The 20,639-nt window shown below is 44.5% G+C and overlaps 1 protein-coding gene across 2 annotated transcripts in view; it reads right to left on the bottom strand.

Annotated features, from left to right (window-relative positions):
* Positions 1 to 20,639, bottom strand: part of lrig1 (leucine-rich repeats and immunoglobulin-like domains 1) — a 47,418-nt gene that overhangs the window by 12,836 nt on the left and 13,943 nt on the right. For both annotated transcript variants that reach the window (XM_044023375.1, XM_044023376.1), the window contains exons 2-8: positions 19,697 to 19,768; positions 17,166 to 17,240; positions 9,268 to 9,408; positions 8,840 to 8,983; positions 6,906 to 7,049; positions 5,585 to 5,728; positions 3,434 to 3,577 (exon numbers count right to left, since the gene is read on the bottom strand). In XM_044023375.1, the coding sequence (XP_043879310.1) occupies positions 3,434 to 3,577; positions 5,585 to 5,728; positions 6,906 to 7,049; positions 8,840 to 8,983; positions 9,268 to 9,408; positions 17,166 to 17,240; positions 19,697 to 19,768 (864 nt within the window). The remainder of the gene's footprint in view (positions 1 to 3,433; positions 3,578 to 5,584; positions 5,729 to 6,905; positions 7,050 to 8,839; positions 8,984 to 9,267; positions 9,409 to 17,165; positions 17,241 to 19,696; positions 19,769 to 20,639) is intronic.

Genomic DNA, 20,639 nt, shown 5'->3' with positions numbered 1-20,639 from the left:
TCCTTTTCAACCATTAAAGACTTTCAAATCTGAGAAAGGCCTTTGAGGTTAATGGTCAGCCACACCTTTGACCACCTCCACAATAGCAGCCTCCGCTCCACCTCCTCCCTTTGCTTCCCATCTCTAACACCCCCTTTGCTTCTATTCAGTCTCTATTGGCTGGTGTCTTCATCCGACTGGACTGTGGCTGCCAATTTCCTTCTCTTTCTGGCTGGCTGCATGTGAATGGCTGTTGCCTTGTTAAAGCAAAGCCAGTGGTGGGGGCCGTGGAGCGCGGGAGACCGGGCCCCCGATGAGCCGGGAACTCCCCCGCTCCCACCTTCAACGCCACGGCCGAATTAAGAGGGCAGGACGGCTTGTTTGGAGCTTTCACACCCGGCGCAGGCTCCAGCCTCATGCCAGCGCGACCGGCAGCAGCAGAAACAATTAAAGCTTCCCCGGATCCTTTTCAGGGCCCAGCTCCTGCCTGTCCTCCCAACACTGATTACATTAGGCCTGCCTCAGAGAAACAGCGAACGCACTGTGGACCAGGAGATGACAGAAGATGCTTAGGATATCAGAGGAGAGATATAAGCACTAAGTGTGCCACTGGGCGGGAGGGAGGGAGGGAGGGAGGGAGGCCAAAATAAACAAAGAGAGCAACTTAAGACAAGGCAGAAAATGTGAGGAAAGAGCAGAGATATGGTTCAGCCTCTTGTCCAACACTCGGCATCTCTCTGTAGCTAGTTATCAAGCAACAAGTGCCAACACAGACACAGACACAGACACAGACACAGAGAGAGAGAGAGTCTTATGTGCCTTGGCTTGTCACCTCGCTTTGAGATTCTCTAGCAAGCACTGGCACTGCTCTGCTCGCTGGCTCTCTCACAAGGAAGAGGTACAGCCAAAAGGACCTTGGTCAGGAACCAAGACCCCCATGTTTTCTCCTGGATTTATCCCCTGCCTTTCTCCCTCCTCCTCCTCCTCCTCCCCCTCCCCCTCCCTTTCTCTGGGGCTGATTGTGCAAAAGGTGAATCAGAGCAGAAAAACAAAACAAAACAAAACAAAAACTTCTTCTCCTCTTTATTCATGACTTCTAAAAGCAGGATCTCCCAAAGGAGCCGATCGACACAGAACACTTTTACAGCCAAGTTTGTTGGGAACCAGCGGCCAAGTCACAACAGAAAACCTCAAACAAAACCAGACAAAGAAAGAAAGAAAGAAGGAAGGAAGGAAAGAGAGGAAAAAACGTGGAAAATAAGTTGCTACAGAGTCTGAGGCTACAGTGATGCATGAGCACTGAGCGCAGATAAAAGAGCAGAAGTGACATGAACACAAACAGGCCTGCTCAGTTATGATAAACATGTGACCATGAAAAACACTGAGCTGCTTCTTCTTCTTCTTCTTCTTTGACATGGATGAACGTGGACGAGGGAGGACAACGTGACAAGAGGAGCTGCTTCTGTCGCATGGATGAAAACCATTATTATCAAATGATGTCTGTGCTTTACGGACGCCTCGTCTGGCAAGGACGCCGTTTTGGCCAACTGCAAGAGGCGGGGCTTCGCGCGATGACAACAAACTAGTGACTTTGTAAACATCCAACATGGCGACCACAACAGAAGAGCAGCTGTGTTTTGATTGGGCTGTTGCTTCCATTTAAAGTGACTTGCTCCCCCGGGCAAGTTAGAAACTACAACAACAAGCATGTTTGTTGACATGTTTTCACTCCGCATACCTCATTCTACATCATTCTAGATCATTCTACATCATTCTACATCATTCTACATCATTCTACATCATTCTACATCATTCTAGATCATTCTACATCATTCCAGATCACTGCTCTGATTGGCTGTAGGTCTGTCCAGTTATCCAGTTAGCGTACAGAGGCATTTTAATCTATGTCCGTTGGTCACACTTCTTGGAAGTGGGAGGTGACGACACCTTTGTTAGATCTGACATTAGCGAGGAGGCAACTGATAGTCGATATCGAAGTTTTATGGCGTGTTTCTACCGGCTCTACTCGCCTCAGCACAGTTAAGCTGCGCTCCACTAGCATAGCACCAGGTACTTGTTTTAGTACCTGCTCTAACGAGGGTCCAAGTGTGCTGAGTAGGAACTATGTGTGACATCGCCAGACTGCCGGCCACTGATTGGTCAGAGTGACGTCGCAGGAAGAGACACAGAAATCAAGAAGATCAGTTAAAAAGACTTAAGACCAGGGAAATGTCTAAAGTCTCAATGTTCTACTTGTTTGTGTGTGTGCGTGTGTCATTTACACTCTGTGTGTGTGTGTGTGTGTCATTTACACTCTGTGTGTGTGTGTGTGTGTGTGTGTGTGTGTCATTTACACTCTGTGTGTGTGTGTGTGTGTCATTTACACTCTGTGTGTGTGTGTGTGTGTGTGTTATTTACACTCTGTGTGTGTGTGTGTGTGTGTGTGTGTCATTTACACTTGTTTGTGTGTGTGTGTGCGGTGTCATTTACACTCTGTGTGTGTGTGTGTGTGTGTGTGTCATTTGTGTGTGTGTGTGTGTGTGTGTGTGTCATTTACACTTGTTTGTGTGTGTGTGTGCGTGCAGGTGTCATTTACACTCTGTGTGTGTGTGTGTGTGTGTGTGTGTGTGTCATTTACACTCTTTTGTGTGTGCTGTGTCATTTACACACTCTGTGTGTGTGTGTGTCATTTACACTCTTTGTGTGTGTGCATGTGTCATTTACACTCTGTGTGTGTGTGTGTGTGTGTGTGTCATTTACTCTTTGTGTGTGTGCATGTGTCATTTACACTCTGTGTGTGTGTGTGTGTGTGTGTGTGTGTGTGTGTGTGTGTGTGTGTCATTTACACTCTGTGTGTGTGTGTGTCATTTACACTCTGTGTGTGTGTGTGTGTGTGTGTCATTTACACTCTGTGTGTGTGTGTGTCATTTACACTCGTGTCCATTTATTCGGGCTTGGAACCAGCAGTCAGTGAGTTAGTGTCCATGTAACAATGAGCAATAAGGATTAGGCTCGGCCTTTGACCTAGAGGAGACTCAAACCAGCAACCCTCATGTTACAAATTCCCTTTCTGCTTGGCCTAGGTGCTGCCGTATCAAGTTTCTGACAATAAACCGACCGATCAAAAAGGACGAGAGAGCACAAGACTACACAAACAAAGTGCCTGTTAGGACAGGAAAAAGTTAGGAATGAGACGTTAATCACGCTTCGTGATCTGGATATGAAGTGATCTGTCAGCTTATGAGATTCATATCCGATAGCCATAAAGGCAAATGAGATAAAAAAAAACCTGGCTTTGAAAGTAAACAACCCCGGCTCACTTGAGTCAACTCAAGCCTAAATATCAAATGTCACACCAGCAAAACCAATTTAACATCTCAGCTTTCACAGCTCCCGAGTGGCACATCATCCACAGGTGCAAAACCATAATGAGTCGGTTTGTCGGGGTACTTACAGGACGCGCACGGCCTTGAGGCCTCTGAAGGCTCCTTCTGTGATGTGGCTGATGGAGTTGTGGCCCAGACGCAGGGTGTGGAGGTCGCCCAGCACGGCCAGGCTGGCTTCGTCCAGACGAGTCAGGTTGTTGTACGACAGATTTCTGCAGAGAGCAGGAAACGGAAGAGACCATGAGACGCAGGGGGACGCAGAGACAGAGTGTGTGTGTGTGTGTGTGTGTGTGTGTGTGTGTGTGTGTGTGTGTGTGTGTGTGGTCTGGAAAGAGTTGACAGGTCTGCATAAAACATGTGGCGACATCATTCTAATTTCATTTCACGGCTGATTCCGTGTCTATTTGCCACAGAAATCTGAGCTCGACTGAGGAGCAAAGACCGTTTTGACGGGGATGAAAAAAAAAGAAATTCAAGGTCTGAACTTTATATCCAGCGTCCAGCGTTTATAGGGCGACATGAGCATGTGGTAAACCCCAGGGGAAGATAATGTCACCCTCCAAATAACACTTATGTTCACATCCAGCTCTAAATTCTAATCGGATACAAAAGAATGAAATCCATCACGTGAACATTAGGGATCTGAAAAGCAACGGTAATGCTTTATGTTCTGTGGAATTGTGCCAGATTAAACACAACAGGTGGCTCCTTCTGAGATTATCCATGTTTTTCCACTGTGAGCCTGCAGTGCATCATCGTTATTAGGTCCACTACATGACAGTATCAACTATTTTCATCACTAATTCTTCCATTTCCTGGGTTTTTTTGCTCCACAGGACAAAGAAATCATTAAAAGTGAGGTTTTAAAAACAGAAATCAACACTTTCTGGCATTTTATGCACTCAACAACTAATGCATTGATCATTTATTCGACAGATTAATGGATAATGACAATAACAAGTTAGTTGAAGCAACTCATTTACTATTATTTGGAAATTGATTGAATATATCATGGAATCGTATCAAAGTGAATTACTCCATGATAGAAAGTATCCTTCTATATAAAGGAACCACTTTTTAGAGACAATAAAACGTGACAATCCAGCACATTTGAGCTATACTTGCAACACCTAAGACCATTAAGAAATAATTTGATTAAAACTCAATTTTATATATTGTATATACGCATAGGAACATAAACCTTCAGCTTGTTTGTTTGTTGTGTCTCTGCGGTCAGACCTTGGCTCTGCTTGACCGCTCATGTGTGCAGAGATTCTCATTGGAAATGTAATAACAGGCGTCTCATAAACCAGCAGTCACTCTCTCTTGTATCAACCACAGGGTTTATCAGAACTCCACATAATAAAGTCATATAACCACTGGTGTGGAGCCAGGACCACGACGACAGAGACGACGACGACGACGACGATGATGATTCGGTGGACGCCGCTGACGGCAATCTGTCATTGTCGATGCCCCGCGCACAGGAAGTGGCACTGACATGGACGTCTTCTGACGGTTACACAATCACAGGTGCCGCGCGCTCTCCGGTGGCAGTTAGCAACGCCTCAGCTGAGCTCAGCACTTTACGGAAGCGATACGGCCGCCGTGTCAACACAGCAGGAAAGACTCTCAGATAATAACTCCTCATTTACCCGACAACAGGACGGGCGAAGGCGATCCCTCGGTGTAATTGCCACAACACAACTGGAAGAGGATTACACGCCAAACCGCCCCCCCGCCCCCGCGCTTCAAAACTGACTACAAAAACTCTTGTCGAGGGTTTGAGTGCTGCTGAGCCCAGCTCTAATTATGGGATAAACAGGCTTATCCTGAGAATAGCGCGCAGTATTGAGTGTTAAAAACACAATGTCATGTAACCCTGGGGAAGGTGAGGCGGTTGATATGGGTGAGGGCTGAGGGGTTGGGGGTGAGAGGAAGCGTTGGGTTCTCAGGCTGCAAGAGTTTAGAGACATCACACATTTAATGTAAGAGACTGTTTACAGCATATTATGTCGTTTATTTATTGAAAGAAAGTCTCTGTTTTATTGTTTTATTTTGGATTCTTCTGTTTTCTGTCTTTGAAGTTGTTGACCCTGCATTAAAAATGTGTTTTCTTTACTTCACAACAGAACAAATCCTCGTTCCAGTTTCAGGCACACACGGCCGTGAGGGTTTCTCGTGTGAAAACAAAGGTGGGCGACGATGCTGGTACTCACAGTTCCCTCAGCTTCTGACAGAACTTCCATCCGTCAGGATTGATGCGGGCGATGGAGTTGTTACTGAGGAAGAGCTGCTGCAGCGAGCTCAGGCCGTACAGCGAGCCGCTGTTCACCTCCGTCAGACTGTTGTAGTCCAGGTGACTGCGGGACACAAGGGAGAAAGGCAGGTGTTGGTACTTTTACTAGCAGTTACGTAGAGACTGTTGGTGTTTATGTCTAGCATAACCTAACTAGCTGTCAGCAGAATGACACAAAAACAGAATAATGGCTCCTTCAGAGAGTCACGAGGGAACCTGTCATCTGCAAAAGTGTTCCGAGAGACAGAATCCACGCTTTAGACGAGTACGGTGACACTGATGATTATTCCCAGTGCCGTTCCTGACGTAACGGACTTGCTAACTCCGTCAATTGAGCGCCGCTTGGAGCTGAACGGAGCTCCGCCTTAATGTCTTCAAGCTTGTATTTCATTGACATATTTTGCTACAGGGTCGCTCACGATACGATACACGATACCAATAATATCACGATACAGCGATTGTGTGGTAACCAATACATCACGAGACAATCACACAGCGATCCATCGCAATATCTGTAGAAAACAAAAACATTAACGTGAAAAGTTCAAAGAGAACAAAGGACATGAAATCTCTGTATTGAACGTGGATGAAGCGTCTCTTAACGTAACTTTCGCCGCCATCGTCCCGCTGTAAACTTTCCCCTCAGTCATTTGAGCAGCGCCACCGCGAGGAGACGTGAAGTTACGACGCACGGCGAGTGAAACTAACAGGGACTGTTTACTGCAGAGTAAACTGTAAATTAAGATATCGATGTTTGCCCCGTGTAATGACTATCGTGTTACACGAGGAAGGACGGCCTGAAGGACTAAATCCTGAACTTAGTCGAGACTAACCCCACACAGGCAACAGAATACCAGAAGTCACGTTTCTCTGCAGCAGCGTTTGAAAGGTTGCAGCGCAATTTGCGACAATTACTGCGTTATTTTGCGTGTAATGGGAGTAATGTGTAAAAAATTGCTCGATGGCTCGAGAGCAAATTGTGATGGTCGAGATTGTGAGCGACTTCCAGTAAAACGCACAAAAGAGTCCCTTGTTTCCGAACACGATTAGTCTGTTAAGTGAGTTAAGTGTGTTTGCTGCGAGCGACGCGCTGGAACCAAACTCAATAAATCAGGCTGATGTTAAACTGTGAGAAATTCATCACACGTATCATTTCTGAGCGGCTTAGGTTCAGCAAACATGGAGGCAAACGTGCTCTACACAACACATGAGGGCTTATGTTGTTGTTTTAAATGACATACAGGACTTTCATCTTCGCCAGGTCCCAGAAGGCCCCGTCGGTCAGTTTGCTGATGCTGTTCCTCTGCAGCTTGAGCACCTCCAGGCTGGACAGACCCTGGAAGGTCAGACCCTCCACTTGGCGAATCCTGTTCCTGTTGAGCTCACTGAAAGGTAAACAGACAAACACACGAGACAACTTAAGCATGTGAACAAACCCTGCACACTCCCTCCAACTCCTTTTCTTCTCTTTTCTTGTGGAATGCTTTTGCTCTACTGTACATGACCATCCATCACACCACAGTCACAGGCAGAGAGTCGTGTAGCGTGCACGCTTCAGCTGCAGCACACTGCCTTCCACAAACCCTCCGATTAAACGTGCATTCCACTGCTGTGTCCTTTCCACCTGTGGCAGTGAGCCAGCTGTGTTCACCTGCAGCCTCTGTTCACGCGCACACACACACACACACGCACACACGCACACACACACTCGCAAAGAAAAGAAGTGACGATGTGGCTGCATATCAGGGGGATTTGTGTTTTACAGTCTGTGCTTTGTAGTTATATCATATTTAGAGTTTTTGCATCGTTTTGGTTTTCATACTTTTATTTTCCCGATATCCAATCCAACGATTTTCACCAGTATTGCACTGATGTTGATACAAAGTATCATAAAAAGCCTGAGATTTCAGCGACTCTGTACTCTGGATGAAACAGTATGAGTGGTATCATCCAACACTGTGGTAAAGAGTACCTTAAATCAGGGTTCAAATAGTGTGGCGTAAATGAAGAAAATGGCTATTATTGCACATGAGTAGGTTGGAAATGTGTCTGACACGCCAACATACAGTCCTAGTGTTTTATTTCAAGTGCCACAAGGGGGTGTTGGCATGTTTCCTGTCAACTTTTTTGGTAATGCAATGTTTTTTTTGGAATATTACGACGTTCTGTAACATTCTTGCTAACGTATGCAATATTCACTAATATTAATCCCATGTTTTTGTTACATTAAAACATCACTTTGTTCATCTATAAATGCAAGGAAAGTCTTGTCTTTTCGTGGCGCGAGTGCCAAACTGCTCGACAGGCTTCAAACTTGGCAGGTGACTTAACGACGGGCACCAGTGTGTGCAGGTCCTACTGCAGAAGAGCAGACAGACAAGAACCGCTTCCACAGACACATATTAAACATGAAGTCATCCGTTTATTCTGCATCTGTACGGTTTCATAAAGCTCACTGACGAGAGCCGACCATGAATTGCTAAGTTCTTCCATTTATTTGGGTCACGACGGTGGAAAGAGAACATTCAGCCATTGTCCCACGCCTAATCTGTACTTGAGGTATGTGTGTGTGAGTGTAGGCCACAAAAGCCCCCGGGTTGGCAAAGATAAACATCCACGCAGGTTCCTTTTGTGCGATGTGCATCAACCGCTAGCATGTGCAGATAGATACAGTGTCACTGGGGCCACCTGGCCAACAAAAGGCACCTGGGGGAAACCACACACACGGGACTCCCATTAGAGTCCCTTCACTCGGAGGCAGAATGGAGGCGTTGATCTACAAATGTGTTAGACCTCAGTGTTACGCTGCAGGGAAGTTTGACAAAGATAATGGAGCACAGTGTGGAGACAGAACAAACCACTTTGGGGATATGGAAGACGGCAATAAATCACTAATAATGCACCTCGGGTGTTTGCCCAGTCAGACCATATCCACCCCTGGAGGTATAGCACACACACTGATATCATCCAACATGTTGAACACACTCACACAGAAACACACACCCTGCAAACTCCTCCTCCTCCTCCTCGCTTAATTTAAACTCTTAGTTCTTTCCAGTTCTGTAAAAGAAGCGACACCTGAGGGAAACCCATTCGTTTTCAGCCTAAACGCAATCGTCCACAAAGACATTTCCACGTTTCTTCACATAACAAAACAAAAACAGTAGGTACTCACAGCTGGGTGAGTCTCGGGAGCTGGAAGGCTTTCACGGGGATCTGGCTGATGCGGTTTCGGCTCAGTCTCAGGACCTGAAGCGTCGAGCCCAGGTGGTCCAGAGCTCCCAGTTCCAGTACGTTGATCTTGTTGTTGTTCAGGAACCTGAAGCACATTATATTGTGACATCATAACAAGCCCCAGGTTTTATCAGCTAATATCAATGGCTGCAGCCTTATTTCCACACATACACAGATAAAACTGAATCTTTTTTTAATTCATATAACTTTCTGAAAACTAAAATGTGTGATTTGCCGATAAGGAAATAATCAAAAATGGCAAAAAACGCTTGAGTTCCCACCAGCGCCAGTCAGAACGAGGTCGATTAAAACCCACGTGAAGTGCAGAAACCTGAGTTTAATCGTAGTTTTAGCGGCAAAAATACTTACAGATCTCGGATCTGGAGTCCAGCGGGAGGAAAGCTGTGGCCCCGCAGCTCGGTGATGTCATTATTGCTCAGATCCAGTGTCTCCACAGACACCAGCTCCCTAGTCCGCCTGCCATCAATACTTCTGATCTTATTGTGATGTCTGGAAAACAAATAAGAAAAACGCACACAAAAGTAGGCATTAGGTGTTTGTGTTTCCAGAGAAAAGCTTCCGTCTTTGTCTCCCCCCCTCCTCCCCCAAAGCCCACTCAGGCACAGCGAGAGAAAGGTACACACAACAGTGAAGTGGTCTTCACCCGACACAGAATGTGTGCTTTAAGAGCTTCCAAACAAGAGAAGCGGGGCTTCTTTAAACAATTCCAAGGACACCTGTGCTTCTCCAAAGAGCTTAGTCCTGAAATGTATTACACGGTCGGAGCCTCTGTGATCGACCAGAGCCACTTACAGGAGCATTTTAGAGTGTTATGGAATGAAGTCGAGGCTCAAGGACTTAATCAAGCTTAATCAACAGAGGATAAAGAAGCAGGAACACCTGGGCTGGTTTCCAGGAAAAGAATGAATTACTATTTCATTATTAATGAAATACTAAATCACTATCTAACCCTTTTTTAATATCGTCAGCATCAGCTTGAGGGATGTGCCATCAATATTCGGAGGTTCGGGAAACATTTTACAGACCAAACCACTAATAGATGAATGAAGAGCCACCTTTAAATAAAGACTCATATCACTCTTCTTTAAGAGGAAATCATCACACGCAGCGAGGACCAAGGAAACATCAGCAAGGGGAAAATCATTCCTGTGAATCTCAACAGACGTTTGTTCGTTCTTCCACTGACTCAAGATCGTCTGTCGTCACGTGTCATTCCAGAGGGCACGGCGACCTTTGCGTCGCACAACCGAGAGGACAGAAGAGGAGAGGAGACGAGAGGAGAGGACAGAAGAGGAGAGGACAGAAGCGGAGAGGAGACGAGAGGAGGAGAAAGATCTAAACTTTACAAACAAACATAATCGCAGACACTGAGAGGATTCTGGGAAACGCTGACAGCCAAAGAGAAAATAATGCGAGGACATTTAAGGCCACGGGGCAGAAGAGACACCCAAACGCAGCTCTACTGCAAACTTAAAGACAGGTGAGACAGGTGAGACAGGTGAGACAGGTGAGACAGGAGAGACATTAAAATAGCAGATAGAAAAGTAAACATATGTTACCAGGGTGTGTGGATGTTAACAGACACTAATTCATAAAGCCCTTTCTGGGAAATAGGATTAAAAACATGCCAGCGTTCTTACGGAGGACGGGAATCTCATCAGATTATGGACATTAGATTTGGTATATCAGCTTCTCTTCCTGAGTAAACCCTCAGGACGAATGTGTCTCAGTGTCAATGTCTGCATCCACACGAACCTTCCCCCAAAACAACTTCAGGGAAAGCTTATTAGCATTTTAAGGGTAAAGAGTCAAGAAGATTCAGAAGATTTTTGTCCAGCTCTGAAAACTGAAGTTTAGAAAACACGGCTGGCTCTGTTTTACTTTGAAAACACCTGGGAAATGTTTTCAGTCTTAAACTGACAACGCATTGTTGTGTCTAGGGCTGCAACTAACTTCTTTTCTCAATGTTAGGTCCATGAAACATCTGAAAATGTTGACCAAACCTGAAAAGTAGGGTCTTTAGAGAGTAGAGTTTTAATAAGTTATTTGCCCTATGGAACAAAGAAGCCAGAAAATATTCACATTTAAGAAGCTGAAAAATCAGAAAGCACACAAAGCAACCATTCAACTATCAAAGTAGTTGAGGATTAATTAAATAATAATTTGTTTGCTTCGTGAAAGCTTAATGTTGTGTATATATTTGTGAGGGTCGTCACATATTTCTCACTCGAACAGCCAATAACCAGAAAATGACCCAATACCATCAATCACCAAACAAGAACTGTACGGAGCTCTGGACGTGACACAGACGGATTTTTTTTAAAGCGTCCGCACACTTTACAACTCACACGTGCGAGGTATAAAAAATGTCCCTCAATGTCACCTGTCAACATCAATGACCCACAGTGTTTGAGTTGTTTAACCTGGTGCTAAAACAAAATACACTAGTATTTACCCGTCAATGTTTATTTTCTGTGATTTTGGTTTCTGGTCAAGATTTCTGAGCTTCAAGCTGGGATTTGTTAAATAAAGTATCACAATCACAGTCACTTATCGTGTGAAAGAAGACGCCACTGTACGTATCAATACACCTGCAAATAAGCATTTTTTTGACAAACCTAGTGTGTGTGTGTGTGTGTGTGTGTGTGTGTGTGTGTGTGTGTGTGTGTCCCTACGGACAAACCTGTCAAAACAAGGTCAGTCCCTCCTTCCAGCAGATGGACACACACACACACACACACACACACACACACACACATATATAGACAGTCATTTATTGGTGTGAGAGAGGAGGAGGAGGAGGAGGAGGAGGGGTCACACACCACAGTGGCCCACCTGAATAAACAGTGGCAGAAAGGATGAACCAACACACACACACACACACACACACACACACACACACACACACACACACACACAATCACCAAATGCACACAAGGGCCACAGCAACAGACAGTGGCAACAGTGAGCAAGAGCGAAAAGAAGGGAGGGAGGAGAAAAAGAGAAGGGAGGGTGAAGGGGTGAGGCGGGGTCAACAGCTGGTGACCTTTGCTGGGAAAAACAGATCATTCTCAAACTGATGGGAGAGGTTGACCTCTCTCACTCTTTCTCTCACCCCCGTTCTTCTTCTTCATCCCCCGCTCAAACTAAATTCCCCTCTCTTTTCTCCCTCCCTCTCTCCCTCTCTCTCTGTGTCTCCCGCCCACAGTCTGAGCCCAGCTGTGTGTCACAGACAGATAAAGCCTCTGCTGTCGGTGTGTTTGAAGTCCACACACACACACACACACACAATAGCAGCGTTTATAAAAATCTGATTATCATACGGACAGTGTCATCGCTGATAAAGAAGACGAGTTTGCACCTCGCTCGCTCTCTTTGAAGTCCGCGGGCCTCGCTCGCCCTCTCGCTCGCCCTCTCGCTCGCTCTTGATTCCACTTTATTCCAAATCTCATTACGCTCGTCATTGAGCGTCAGATTATCGCGGCGGCTCCTTTTGACACTTGTTTTTGATGTATATATAAAGTACTCTACACTCCCTTCCCGTGCCATCTTCGGGGGGGGGGGTGACTGTTTGGCCCCGCCCCTTCCTGTTTGAAGCCGGCGGCGCGGGGACAAAAGGAGAATTATTTCGAAATCAGACGATCCAGTGGGCCATATGATTTCTATCCCAGAGCTGTGTTAAAGAGGCCCTTTGATGTCGGCTGGATGAACACAATGGGAAAAATTGTGCTGCTCTGCCGACACTGTGTGTGCGTTTGAAACTCTTTTTGTTGCTTCTTCTTTTTTTTGCCATCCTGCTGTGGCATTCTGGGAGTGTGGGATGTCAGCAGACTTCGCCAAAGGACTCGTTTAAGCCGACGTTTATCCCGTGCAGCTCGTGGCCTAACGGGAGGGGAACTTGGCTCGTAACCGGAGGGTTGCCAGTTCGAACATCAATAGATGCTACACATCCACCTTCTATTTTTGCTCGATGTCTCTGTATCAGCGTCACAGCGCCGCATACAGGCATGTGTTTAAAGGATAAGACTTTCACACTTTTTAATACTGCAGACAGTGTGCGCTTAAGTCTCCTTGCTACACGTTGATTGAGTTGTTTCTTCATTTCTTTTAAGCGCCTGTCCTAAGAAGTGCATTTACAGCGTTTCCTTTCCTGTTAAGAATAAAACAGAAGACTATAATGTGGATGAGGTTTAGATAGATTCCTGCAAACCTTGTTCACAGTTTTGTTTGGCGTACACTTTGGTAGAGTGTAAACTAGGACGAGTTTGTTCAAATGCCATTGGTGCGAAATGGCCAAAATCGCCTCCGAGTTGGCGTTCAATCCAAGATGGCGGCCTTCCTGTAGGATTCATGGGGAAGTCGTCATAGACTTTTTTGAGCGTCCCCACCTAATGAATGTGTGAACCAAGTTTCACTCACTGTGGGACGAGGGGCTGCAGACAGACTCTTTGTGTTTATCCAGCTCTGTGTTCGTGTGTGTGTGTGTGTGTGTGTGTGCGTAAACCACCGTCTCGCACAAACTTGTTGTCAGGTGACATTCCAGACTCTTCAAGTAATGGCACAGAAACACTGCCCTACATTCTGTCATGCTGCCTCTACCAAGGAAAGACACACAGACACTATGAGTGAGTGAGGTTTTAAACGTCTTTGTGAGCACCATTTATAAACTTGTGATTGTTTTGGCAGATTTTTCCTATTGTGATGACTCATAATTGGCCATTTTTGCATCTCGACTGTCATTTTTTATGAAATAAAGACACATTTTATGGCATCAGTGAATACCAGAGGCCCTGCAGAAATGTCCTCATCATGCCGTTTTGTCACACACTGTGTATGTTACTTTAATAATCTTTGGCTTTGGATAATGGAGTCGGTTAAATAATACTAGCATTTAGCTTTGTGTTACTAGAATACGGGTAGTATTTCTGAAAAATTGTGCTTCCCAACCTCAGTTTCCACTGAGTGAAGAAATATCTTCATTCTTTTGGCAACTGCAACGTCAATTCTGCACTTTTTTGACCCACTCGTAGGGGGGCGGGACCTCGTTCTCAGAATGTGAACAGTGTCCGCCATCTTTGCTAACAGTTATGCTAACAAAGCTAAATGCAAAAGTATTCCTTTAATGCCTGGTGACTGTCCACGCAGACAAAAACCACTGCATTGACTTAGACCTTATCAACACGGACACGGAACCAAAGGTAAACTCTCTACTTGAAAAGGTTTTCCACAATTTACGACATCGTTTCAAGAACTGTCTGCGTCCACGACTCTTAAGGATACAAAAATAAAAGTTAACATAAAGCGAACAGACCCAACAATGTCCAAACGACGACAACGATGTTCCCATGTGGACAAAATGCTGATATGATGATAAACTCATACTCATTTCACTGGAATAACTCTAACCTGAGTTTCAACACTTGCTTCCCTTTTTCCTTCACTTACTCCCCCAGCTAACTTCTCCTTAACCATTCCTCTTTCGCGCAGTGATGTCACCCTGATTGGACGTATTGCACATCTCCTCATGTCTCTTCCACCCCCACCGCCCTTATTTACTCACCCCTTCCTCCCCTGCACGGTGTCACCCATTTTACTGTAAGCCATGTGACTGACAGCTGCAGCTGCTGGTGCGGGTGCTTCGGCAGGCCTTCGCTTCAGCTGCATGGCTTTGCAGAGATCCGACGCCCGACCCCTCCCCTCCAAGCCTCCACTCCTATCGGGCCCGAAGGCCTTTCCCCTTAGCAACAGGCTTCCAGTCAGGCCAAAAAAAGACACCCCGATCATTCGGAGGGGCTGCGACTTGGCACGGTGCGTTCAAGTAAAGGTTAGCGTCAATCTGTTGTGTATCAACGGAACAGTGACGGGGAGTTTGTGCTGATTAAATAAAAATGACACAACATTGAGTAATAATAATAATTCCAAACATTTGGAAGTTGTTTTTAAAGACAGCTGTCACAGGTGATGACTCAAAACCTCAGATTTCCTCTCCTGCTATCTGTGAAGGAACAACACTGACCACATTAGTGCATCATGATGAATTCTGAGAAGCAGGCAGATGACACACACACACACACACACACAAGAGAGAGACTCCCACAACGCACTGAAAATGATATGATGATGACCAGCGATACAAACAGCAGCTGCATACTTTTACTACCAGGAAGTCTGCTCGCATGCTCGTAAGGTGTGGAGCAAAATACAGAATTCACTTTTCTTTTTAAAGGTCGAGCGAATTACAGGAATGTTCTCTGGTCGTGATGCAACCGCGGTTCCACAAATATGGGGTGGAACACTGTCTCAAATGTGTGTGTGTGTGTGTGTGTGACACTGTGTGTGTGTGTGTGTGCCAGAGGAATTTTATCAAAACTTCACATCAGCAACATCCGTTTGATTTTCATCTCGTTCTTTTTTTGGCCAAAGCCTTTTGTTGTTAAAAGGTACTCGAGGTGGAGGAAATCATCTGTTTTTCTCTCTGACTCAAAGTAAATTGAGAAAAACAGCATTTTAACACTGAATCAACCCAACTTATGCATCATTGTGTTCACAGCCTTGGTTGACAATTAATTCAAGGACTTTTCAAGGGCTTTCCGGGACCAATTCCCTCAAATTCAAGGACCAAATGTGCTGACACATTTTTTGGCTCCACTTTTGCAGCACGCTCTACATCTGGACAAGTGATTGTCCTTTTTTGGGATCTTGGTCAAAGTCAGTCTTTGTGGTCTTTTGTCTTTTGAGATCTTGACATTTTCATTTCCCGGGCACCACGTCATCATTTGCTCTCTTGCTTAACTTTAATCGCTCGTTGAGCTGCACGGAATCTCACGTCAGCGACGGAGAAAGACGGTGGACAAGTGTCCACAACACCACTAGTAACTATGACTCCATGTTTGTCCTGTGTAGGGTTAGTCTATGTTCATCGCACAAAAAGTAGGTGTCTTCGTAACAAACAAGGGAGACATTTATCTAAATATCAACTCAACTTTTATGTAAGTCTATGTAGGGTGACTTTCAAAAACTTTCAAGGGCCTTTTCAAATTTACAAACTTTCAAGGACCCGTGGGAACGCTGTGTTCAATGCTCCTTGACCAATAAACTGGTTAAATGTGTGCGTCACCTCGTGAGCTTTAGACAAACACGGCCAAGCGAGAGCTATCGCTAAAGTGTAAAAACACAACAGACACAATGTGGATTTAAAAAAGTAGTACCGGGAAGAAGTGATCTGGACAAAAGCCACACCCAAAAACCAAACTAAAATACTTCAGCAACATAACAACAACAACAACAACAACATGTCACGACAAGTTTCCAGTGAAAAATGCTGTTCAATTTTGAATTAATAAATGCCAATAGAAGTAAAGACAATTGGGTATTTAATGATACTGTTTGTTAACCCTTTATCGAGCATGTGACTATAAATGCTAACTTCCCAAATGGCACCTGGGCTATGTGACCCTGTGAGTTTGGAAAGTCTCAGCCAATCAGCGAGGTTAGGCTACGCCACGCCATCGAACCAATCAGCAGCGGGTCCGGGTACAGGGTTACAGGGTTTTTCTTACACAAATTAATCTTTTAGACAGGTTTTTACCCGAGACAGGCAAGGAACCACATGTGGTAACTCCATGTGAATGCAATTTTATAATCGCTTTGGAATCGTTTAAGGATCGTACTCAAATCAAATAGTGCGGTACCTAAAGATTCCCAGCCCTGGCACCCATGCTACCCACTGCACCACCATGTGCCTCAATGCTTACGTGTAGTTTTTTTCCCTCAAGCGCACACATTCCCTTCTCCCAAATGGGGCAGAAAATCCCCGCAGTGAGATGCCAGCGCAGGCCGCTTTCACAACGGAGCGCCACCAGGCTGGAACTATATACAAGCTGACATTGTGAGCAGCCAGACGTGCTCAGTGTAGACGAGGCCACGAGGCCCGGCTAATATGACTAGTCAGTTACCAAACCACACACTAATCCGCCATGACAGACCTCTACACTTACTCCAGGAAAGCTCAAGTGGAGTCGGGGGGTTTTGGAGCCGGTATCTGCGTCATACCGGTCACATCCACTGTGAACTTCACATGAACACTGTATTAGTGCTGAGATGTGCGGCCGTGTGCATTGTCAACACATGTCAAGAGACTATTTCAAGAGCATTTCAAAGAGGCCACCGAGGCCTAAGAATATGGCGAGCGAGTGCCGGATAATTCCAGAACTATGTTAAGCAGTATACGCGGGGCCGATACTCACAGGTAGAGCCACACAATCTTGGAAGCAGCCGGTCCTAAATCAGGTATGGAGGTCAGCTCATTGTGGTCCAGTCGCCTGAGAGAGAGACCAGCACACAGGAGAGAAGGAGGTTAGAGAAAATGAAACTGAGTCCTGAGGGAAAACACAAAGAAATGCACAAGAATGACGGGTTGTTTGGAGGTCAGCGAGTAAACACGGCAAACTAAAAGTTGAATTCAGGTTATTTTGCCATGACTAAATTACTATTTTCTATCGATTTTAGTGTTTTTCTAACTAATTAAAAACACGTGATTTTTCAGCTTCTCAATTGTGAATATTTTCTGGGGTTTTTTGCCTTCATGTGACGAAATGTTCATTATTAACACCGAATCATTTTGGTTTGAGGAGAACATCATCATTTTTTAGGTTTGGGGGAAACACCGATCGTGATTACACTATTCATTTCAAGTTAAATTGTCACTATTGTTTAAAGAATAGCGATTAATTGGTCAGGATATTTATGTGTTTACAGATATTTGCTGTCAGAAACGTGATAAAATGCTGCTGTAAAGTCAATACAAAGGGTTTTTTATGACCTGTTTTAAGTGGAGCGCGCACACACGAGGATTTATGACAAATGTTTACAAGAATCAAGAAGAAAAACTTTTGTGTCGCATCAGCGTTTGTTCAGCCCTGCAACACCAGAAGATCTCACAATGCCACCCTCGCGTTTTTGTTAGTACGACCAGTGTCATAGGCCCAAATCTGCTAACTTTATACGCATACTACATGCACCTTCCCTGTTTCGTTTTTTTTATGTATTCCTGAAATAGCGTTTCCGTGTGTTTATAGATCATTTTTTACTTTCAAATATAACAGAGCTGAAACAATTACTCGGTGATAAATTGATTACTAAATTAATCGTCAACTGTTTTGCTAGTCGGTTAGAATATGTCTGATTGTTTCAGCTTCTTAAATGTGAATATTTCGCTGGTGTCTTTGCTCCGTATCACAAAGAAATCATTACAAACTCGATCATTTTGGTTTGTGGACAAAAACAAAAAAATCGAGAACGTCATTTCCAGGTTTGACAAACACTCATTGACATTTTTTTTAACGTTTTCCGACATTTTATGGACCAAACGATTACTCGATGAATCATGAAAATAATCGACAGTTGCAGCTCTAAATATAAGAATACACAACATGTAGATTGGAGAATCTGACCTTAAGTTTAGCTCAGTGTCATTAAATTAAACATTTGTATGTACAATTAAGATTTTACATTTCATTACATATTGGAAAAAGCAAACTTGGTCATAAATAATCTACAGATTTCCAAAGATCAGAAGAAGAAAAATAACCCCGGTATCAGTCGACCTCCAGTCGCTGCAGCAGTGTTTGTGGCCAAGCTCCGCCTTCCTCCAATCACACGAGGCTCCACTCGATCAAACCTCGTGTAAATCAAAGGATTTCAAACGCGACTTGTCACGTCTGCCGCAGAGCAAGTGGCAAGTCATCCTTTTAAAAACACCCAAAATAGCATGGGAGTAAAAACAGATGTCGAGGAGTGCATGACTGGCCCGGGGGGTCCGGGGGCCCGGGGGCCTGCCAACGATGTCACCAGGGTGTGTGTCACCGGTCGGTTAGCTTGTGTGTGTGTGTGTGTGTGTGATGTGCTGGTGCTGAGTGACACAGAGCCCCGGCCCCTCTCCTCACTGCATAAAATATTCACAAGGCCAGCGTTGGCCACAGTATCGGGTGATGGAAGCGGAGGCTTAATATAGAAAACCACCACTTTATTCTCAATTGGACCGAGTTCAAGGAAACGCACACAAAAGTGCTGTTAGGAAGTCGAGCGGCGACTGTGGACGGCAGTCACCGACAGTCACAACTGTGGTATTTCATGTTTTAAGCATTCGCATCGAGGAAGAGACGAATTAATACACATACTACATGTATATACTTAATATTATACAGTAAAGACTTTATTTGTGACACTTTTTGTTTTGTGTTAACTGTTTTTAGGGACTAGGAACCGTTGAATTTGCCCCTCGTTTTAAATGAGTCGAACTGAAATTCAGAAGCGATGCACGATGTTGGACTTTTGGCGATATATCGATATATCGATCGTGCTTTGGGGCAATAACTGATGCCGACATAACATGTATGTTTTTCTCCCTGTGCTAAAACTGCAGAGGTCATTTAGTCTCGTCTGTCGTGAAAACAAGTCAAAGAGTTTTGGTTCCATCAGTATTATATCAGGGGGATCTGATGATACATTTTAGAGCCAATATCAGGAGAATCTGCAAAACTTTTGCATCGTTTTGGCTTTTTCATCCACACAGAACTTGTGTTTTGGGAGTCCTAAAATGTTATCTTTGACGCTTATATTTATCTTATCTATACAACAGCCCCAACGCTAACCTTGAAACACTGCCGTGTTTACAGAAAACGTACAGTAGTAAGAACATTTGTCGCTTTTCCTAATTGTAGAATCTAAGTTTTGTCTACGTGGGAAAACAGATGTGTTGGTGTGAATGATTACTTACAGTTCTTTCAGGTTGGGCAGGTTGGCCAAGGCTTCAACACTGATGGCGGTCAGCTTGTTGTAGCCCAGATTTCTAAGAAAGAAAATTAAAAACACAGTGTCAGACAGCTGGGACTAATGAACAGACAAAACATGGACATTTATCCAAACTGGTATTATTCTAGTATTATCATTACAGGCGTTATTCAGTAGCTCTGATGGGTGTGATCGATGGCAGCAATTACCCCCTGACAAACAGCCTCGTCTGTCCACATTAAGTACAGTATTCCTGAAAACACTGCAGTACATCTTCAAGGAGAGGCCCGGTCGATACTATTGATACAGAGTGTGTCTCTCTCCTGGCTCACTTTCCAAACATAACCCACAGGCCGTTCATCTCCAGCAGTCAATTTGCACTTTAGGGCTAACAGCGTGTTTGATAGCCGGCACTTGACTTGTACCGAAGGCTTATTACAGTGATTTTTTTCCCAGTGATATAGCGTTACCGCTGTCAAAGCCACATGTGTGCACCGATCACACGTCTGCAAGAAATCTGGTATTTACTGCCGATATTTTCCCTTCTTCTGGTCCACAATAACGGGTTTATAAAAGCAAGAGATGCACAAAACAACACTTCATCTATGTCAACTCCTTTATAAAGCAAGTTTTCAGCATTTCCAGCTACTTGCTAACGTGAACATTTTCTGGTTTATTCGCTCCATATAACAAATGAAATCATTCAAACTGAAAACATTTGGCACACATGTATTTTTAATAAAACAATAACGTCTGAAATGATTCATAAAATATTAAATTAAGTATAAAATTAAGTTTTTAGTGACAGAAAGTTTCAGATTTGCACTTCCCACGCTTTGTGAATCAAATTCAGCTCACACATAAACGAGCACTATCTCTGTCACACACACACACACACACACACACACACACACACGCACACACGCACA

This window comes from Solea senegalensis, linkage group LG4 (genome assembly GCF_019176455.1).
Source record: "Solea senegalensis isolate Sse05_10M linkage group LG4, IFAPA_SoseM_1, whole genome shotgun sequence".
Taxonomy (NCBI): Eukaryota; Metazoa; Chordata; class Actinopteri; order Pleuronectiformes; family Soleidae; genus Solea; species Solea senegalensis.
The sequence above is the reverse complement of the archived record's forward strand: the minus strand, read 5'-3'. Positions and strand labels throughout refer to the sequence as shown.